Genomic DNA, 6,615 nt, shown 5'->3' on the forward strand with positions numbered 1-6,615 from the left:
GTGAGGATGATGAAACCCGTAGAAATTAGAGGCTTGGAGAGTGAGTGTGTATACATCACCTCACTCTATATACTGAGATGTGGGGTATATGCTTTTTCTATTGGTCACATACTGACTACCCTTCAGGGCGTGAAATATGGGTATAGTTATACATTTGGAATTAATAAAGTTTAGTTTTATCCTTTTTTTAAGCAAACATGAGGAATGACAAGCGGCAACCCATTTAAGAAGATTCAATTTTGGTTAAAACTATTCCAACATTATGAACATAAAAAAGGCTTCTCCCCTATGTGACGTCTCTGATATTTATTAACAGCTGATTTCCAAGTAAAATATTTCCCACATTTAGAAAATTAAAAAGGCTTCTCCCCTGTGTGACTGCTCTGATGTCTAACAAGAAGCGCTCTCCGGTTAAAATATTTCCCACATTCTGAACAGGAAAAAGGCTTCTTTCCTGTGTGGGTTCTTTGGTGTTCATCAAGATTCCCTCTCCGGTTAAAACATTTCCCACATTCTGAGCATGAAAAAGGCTTCTCTCCTGTGTGAGTTCTATGGTGATCATCCAAATTTTGCTTCCAGTTAAAACATTTCCCACATTCTGAACATTTAAAAGGCTTCTCCCCCCGTGTGAGTTCTATGGTGATTAACCAAATCTGTTTTCCAGATAAAGCATTTCCCACATTCTGAACATGAAAGAGGCTTCTGCCCTGTGTGAGTTCTATGGTGAGCAACCAAATGTGATTTCTCTTTAAAACATTTCCCACATTCTGAACAGGAAAAAAGCTTCTCCCCTGTGTGAGTTCTATGGTGAGCAACAAGAATCACTTTCCGGCTAAAACATTTCCCACATTCTGAACAGGAAAAAGGCTTCTCCCCTGTGTGAGTTCTATGGTGATTAACCAATTGTGATTTCTCATTAAAACATTTCCCACATTCTGAACAGGAAAAAGGCTTCTCCCCTGTGTGCGTTCTATGGTGTGTAACAAAATGAGATTTCTCATTAAAACATTTCCCACATTCTGAACATGAAAAAGGCTTCTCCCCTGTGTGAGTTCTCTGATGGGTAACAAAATGTGATTTCTGTGCAAAACATTTCCCACATTCTAAACATGAAAAAGGTTTCTCCCCTGTGTGAGTTCTCTGATGGGTAACAAAATGTGATTTCTGTGCAAAACATTTCCCACATTCTAAACATGAAAAAGGTTTCTCCCCTGTGTGAGTTCTATGGTGAGTAACAAGCAATGATTTACGTGCAAAACATTTCCCACATGTTGAACAGGAAAAAGGCTTCTCTCCTGTGTGAACTCTATGGTGTTCATCAAGACTCACATTCTTTTTAAAACATTTCCCACATTCTGAACATGAAAAAGGCTTCTCCCCTGTGTGAGTTCTATGGTGAGCAACAAGCAGTGATTTATGTGCAAAACATTTCCCACATTCTGAACATGAAAATGGCTTCTTTGCTAAAGGAGCAGTTTGGTTTTTATTGCCTCTTTTGTGACTTTGATTTTCCTTAGTAGTCAGTAATGAATCAGAAGATGGGACCTGTTTCATAGGATCAGATGACAGATCTTTGCTGTGAATGTTTGATGATATATCTGGAGTAATAGCAATCACTTCAGTTGTATCTTGTAGGATCTCAAGATCATCAGATTTAAAAATTGAAGATATCAGCTGTCCCTCTGATCTCCTGATACAGTCATCTGCTAAGATAAAAAAACATTTTTTTTAAAATAAAATATCCTTGAGTTTTATATTTTTGAACACTTCTACTTACACTGTCCATTATTTACCAAGACAATGACAGCTCACAGTCTAATAGAAAACCTTGTTGGATGAACCAGTAGTGTGTTTTGTCCAACTGTTTGTTCATTCTGCCTCCCAAATATCGAATAAAACGAAACCAATCAATGTTATGCAGGCAAAAATAATACCAATTCTCATCTCACAAAAAACAAGTCCCCACTCAGGTCCATCATTTGTCAATAGAAAAACAGATAAGGCAGGTTAGGGTTATTCCTATAATTAGGGTTACTGTTAGGCTAAAATTAGGATTAGGCTAAAAAATTAGGCTTTTCTCAATTGTCTCCCCAATAATTGGGTCATGTCACATCAGTCATGTCAGAGTTTTCTTTTTCCGGAAAAAAATAAATAAATTAAAATGAATAAAATGGCCCGTCAGTATTATAGTGCAGAGGAGGCTTATGCACTTTTATGTTCTGACAGTGAAGAAAGCGCAGTGTCAGATGGCGATGTGGATTTCGAGGGCTTTAGTAGCAGCGACAGTGATAGCTCAGAAATGAGCAGTGATTCTGGTCCATCCTCACACACAAGGACCAGTACAACAAGAAGGAAAAATAGCGCTTCTGGAGAAATGTCTCCAACTCAGGGAACAATGCCCAGTACTAGCGCTGTCCCTAGTGCTCGTGAATTGGCGCACACCAATGTCCAAGGGGCTTTGCCTCTTGATGTAGCATTTCCCAAATGTGAGGCTTCGGATTTGGCTACTCCATTCATCCCTAATTATAATGCCATTCCTGGTATAAATGTGGAGGTGGAAAATTTTGGACTAATTATATTTATTAATTTGTTTCTGACAGATAGCTTGCTAGCGCATATTGTCCTACAAATTTATATGCGACAGAGGCTACTGGACAGGGGCCGCTGGTGTCATTTTGCTGTCTGTAATTTTTTTCTAAGTCTCACAATAGCCACAATATTATAGGCATTATCAACAATAATATCAATGCTATTATATGCATTATGTAATAATGGGGGCAGGTCAGTGAGGGGTCAGCGACCTGTCATAAGCCAATACAGATGAATATGTAATCAGAGCACCATATAAAGCCCCGCCCACAGCCCCACCCACAACCCCGCCCCAGAGCACGAGAATGTCATTAACTGAAAACTACAAATACAGATTACACAACAGTAAACCAGAGTTGCCCTCATTTATGGTGGACCATTGGAGCTACTATGGATCCTGAGCAGAAGATTAGAGAAAATAATATTGCTCCCCATTTCAGGAGAGATTGTGCAGTAATCTGAATTCCTTAGGATCAGAAACAATGTAATTTATGATGTGGAGTGACTCCATGACACCAGGGCTGGAGCCAACACATCTCCTGCAGGCGGGAATAAATGTATATTACAGCCATCAGCCACGCACAGCTTAGAGATCTACCATGGCACAGGCGGAATGTTTGTCCTGGAGATTATCACAATCCTCCTTGAAGTTAGTTGGTTTTAATACAAATTGAAAAGTCAGGATAAAGGGAAACTCTGCTGTTATTGGACAGAAATCCACACTTGGCCTCACTGCACATTTACTGTTGTCGCTCATAAAAGGGAAGTTTGGCCAGAAAGACTGGACGTGGTCTTGTAGGGACCATGAGACATTCAGCAGCACAGAAGGGAGAGAAGAGTCATCCGATAAGATCTCAGGGATCTAGGAAGCCAACAGCATCATTACCCTCCGCTTTCTCTTACAGGCCCAGCATAAGATTTTTCTTCAAGTGATTTTCTATCTTGTCAGCACATTCTACGTACGCTGTCATTTGGCTTTATAGTTACAGATCTGGGCAGGTAACGGTCAGCGTCTCCTAATGTGAAGGAGAGAATGGCTAATGAAATCAATTATTAAACCTTATATAAGTCAGTTCACATATGGGGTGCCAAGATGGCGTCTGTGTCTTCAGACAACACCCTGGAAGGAATCCTTGGAACGCAGAAGCTGAGATACTGGATACCAAATATGGAAGTGAAGCTGAAATGGACCTATCATAGACTGACACTGGCTACTCAGAAGATTGTGTGACACCCATTTCCTGTCTCTTTGTCTTGAGAATAAACTTCAGTTGTGTGCAAGCCTTTGCTGAGAAAGGAGTAGACATCTAACTCTCTGTTCGGTGTGACTCTTTAAGCGCGCACTCAGCCTATATTAGGTTAGGAACAAGCAATCATATAGATCTCGCTTTAAGGGATCACCCTCACACTAATCCCAGGGGGTGGGTGGATCCTCCAGGTCGTAAGTTCTATAGAAAAGGGCTTTCAATGCCCAAAGAAATTTGAACAGTTTTAGGTGGAGGAGAATGTTGTGGTCTAGAGGCAAAGTGGTGACCATGGTAATACGGCCGGACTACACCACCGATAAAGCAGCCACAGCCGGTGACTGAGAGGAATCTGTGACTTCTCTGCATTCAGTGGTTCCTACTCACCTGGGTAGTCATATGTGGGAATCTCCTCTTTACACCACTCATCATCTCTCACATATGTCTCTGTAGTATTAATATGGGTCAGATCTTCACCCTGAAACAAATATTGTAAAAGTCACTAACAGATGGAGAAGTCCCATCTATGATCAGCTGTAATCCTGCCATCTCCACCGCTCTCATTACACAAGTATAAAACATATAATACTGGTGGATAAAACAAGACTGAGCACAAGACCTTCACAGCCGTCTACACATCATAGGGGAGATCTCCTGACACCTTCTCTCCATCTACCTGATGATCCTGAGGAACATTGGGATCTTCTTGCTTACAGTCCTGTGGAAGAAGAGGACGGGGACATCTCTCTGGTGTTGTCCTCTTACTGGATAGATCTGGAGGAAACACATACAGGGACTGAATTCATTCTCTACATACAGATAATTATAGACCGTGTGTATTTAGTCCTATTTATTACCTGGAGATGTGAGGGGCTGGGGAACCTCCATTATGACGTTCTTGTACAGATCGCTGTGTCCTTCTAAATACGCCCACTCCTCCATGGAGAAATAGAGAGCGACATCCTGACACCTTATAGGAACCTGACACATACAATGATACCATCATCCCCCGATCCCTTCATAGCGTTACTGTATAATGTCCCAGCATTCCCAGCAGTGTCACCTCTCCAGTCAGCAGCTCAATCATCTTGTAGGTGAGTTCTAGGATCTTCTGATCATTGATGTCCTCATGGATCAGGGGGTGAGGTGGAGGCCCCGTGATTGGGCTCAGGGGTCTTCCCCATCCCTCAGACACAGGGTCCTGACAGCGATCACTAGAGGTCTTCCTCACCACTGTGTAATCCTGGTTATGGAGAGACACATTAATAAATCTCACTACAGACATTTCCAGAGTCCTCACCTCTCCAGTTCTGTCCATCTGTTATTCCCATAGATAAGAATGATGTAATGTGACGTCATCAGAATCTCTCACCTCTCCAGTGAGATGGAAGAGGATCTCTAGGGTGAGGTGTAACATCCTCTCCACCATCTTGTCTCTGCCCATATCCATCCTTGATGGGTAAATCCGGAAAATTCTCTTTTGTAGAAGATCTTCACTGAGAGGATCCGATATTGTAGAGACCTGAATGAGAAGAAGATGATCCGATGTAACATCATAAGAATCCTGTGTAATAATACAATTACTGGAGATAATAAGAGAAACATATGAGGAGATTTATTATCTTACAGGGTTTAGTTTTCTCCCCTGACATCTACTAATAAAACCTATATATTTAAGCCACAGACAACAAGCAGTTTCCTCCTCGGAGTCGGCAGCTGAACACGTTCCTCATAGACTCATCTTCCATAACGCTAATTCTCGTCTCATTACCGACACTGGAATCGGCATTAGCAATACTGCAGGAGATATTCATTACACGCGACATGAGAAATAACTCCTTCATGATGAGGACGACATCTTCATCTTCTACTGCGGCTCTAGAGACAGATGTGGCCAGAGTCGGTCACTGCCTCCATCCCCACCGGCCGTCTATATGAAGGTTTCCCGTCTTCCCCGCACTGGAATCTTCTATCACGTTAGATCTCAGCTCTGAGTCACACACAGAAGTTTGAGGCTTTTAGAAAAGATTTTTTGTTTCCACAATTACAACGGACAGAAATGATCTGATCCCAAAGTCTCCATGTACAGTGATTTATGGGGATTATTTCTGGCCTTAGGCTTTCCTATATTACAAGAAAAACTCCAGAAAAAGCCGATATTAAAATGTTTCTAATGAAAATTGGCTCCAACAATTCTTGTAAGAAGAAAAAAAATATGTAAAAAGCAGAAGACACATTTTATAAATTTTAATATGAAACATTTATTAAAAGAAATGAATCTTTTTGGGCCCCAGAACATAGACGTACACCGCAGGGACGGCACAGAGGAGGCTGCAACAAAACCCTGAAAAGCAAACATGGCATCTAAGAAGGTGTGACAGAGTTTGGCTGAATGCCCCCCGCCTCCAAGTACTCGATAGTATGGGGCGGCCTAGTTACTACGATACTTACATGCCTAATAATGGTGTCTGGGCTGCAATGTATGAAGGTCTATTAGGCCGGGCCAGAGGCAGCGTCCAATAAGTTACCTTATAACCCCCCATACACATTAGACTAAAGTTCCATGAAAGCACTGATTTCGGGGGGTTTGGCCGACCATATAATGTATTTGGGGGCCTCCCGACAGATGATGTCAGGGCAGAGAAGGATCCGGCATCCTGAATTTCAGTGGATAATCTGTTTGTTCTTCCTGTAGATAATCCTCCTCTAGAGGAGTCTGGAGGCGACTCTCTCATACAGACCACAGGAAAGCTGGAATATTTGTGTGTATGGGGGAGTCGGG

The 6,615-nt window shown here is 41.8% G+C and overlaps 1 protein-coding gene across 1 annotated transcript; it reads right to left on the reverse strand.

Moving 5' to 3' along the window:
• Positions 1 to 326: 326 nt before the first annotated feature.
• LOC141082393 (uncharacterized) lies at positions 327 to 5,118 on the reverse strand. The gene is made up of 5 exons (XM_073566331.1): positions 4,897 to 5,118; positions 4,691 to 4,814; positions 4,510 to 4,607; positions 4,221 to 4,311; positions 327 to 1,703 (listed from the first exon to the last, which is right to left on the reverse strand). Exons 1-5 carry the CDS (start codon positions 5,116 to 5,118, stop codon positions 607 to 609), a joined length of 1,632 nt encoding a protein of 543 aa, XP_073422432.1. The 3' UTR covers positions 327 to 606.
• Positions 5,119 to 6,615: the final 1,497 nt, after the last annotated feature.

Source organism: Dendrobates tinctorius, unplaced genomic scaffold, assembly GCF_039654945.1.
Source record: "Dendrobates tinctorius isolate UK_male_01 unplaced genomic scaffold, ASM3965494v1 ptg000017l, whole genome shotgun sequence".
Classification (NCBI taxonomy): domain Eukaryota; kingdom Metazoa; phylum Chordata; class Amphibia; order Anura; family Dendrobatidae; genus Dendrobates; species Dendrobates tinctorius.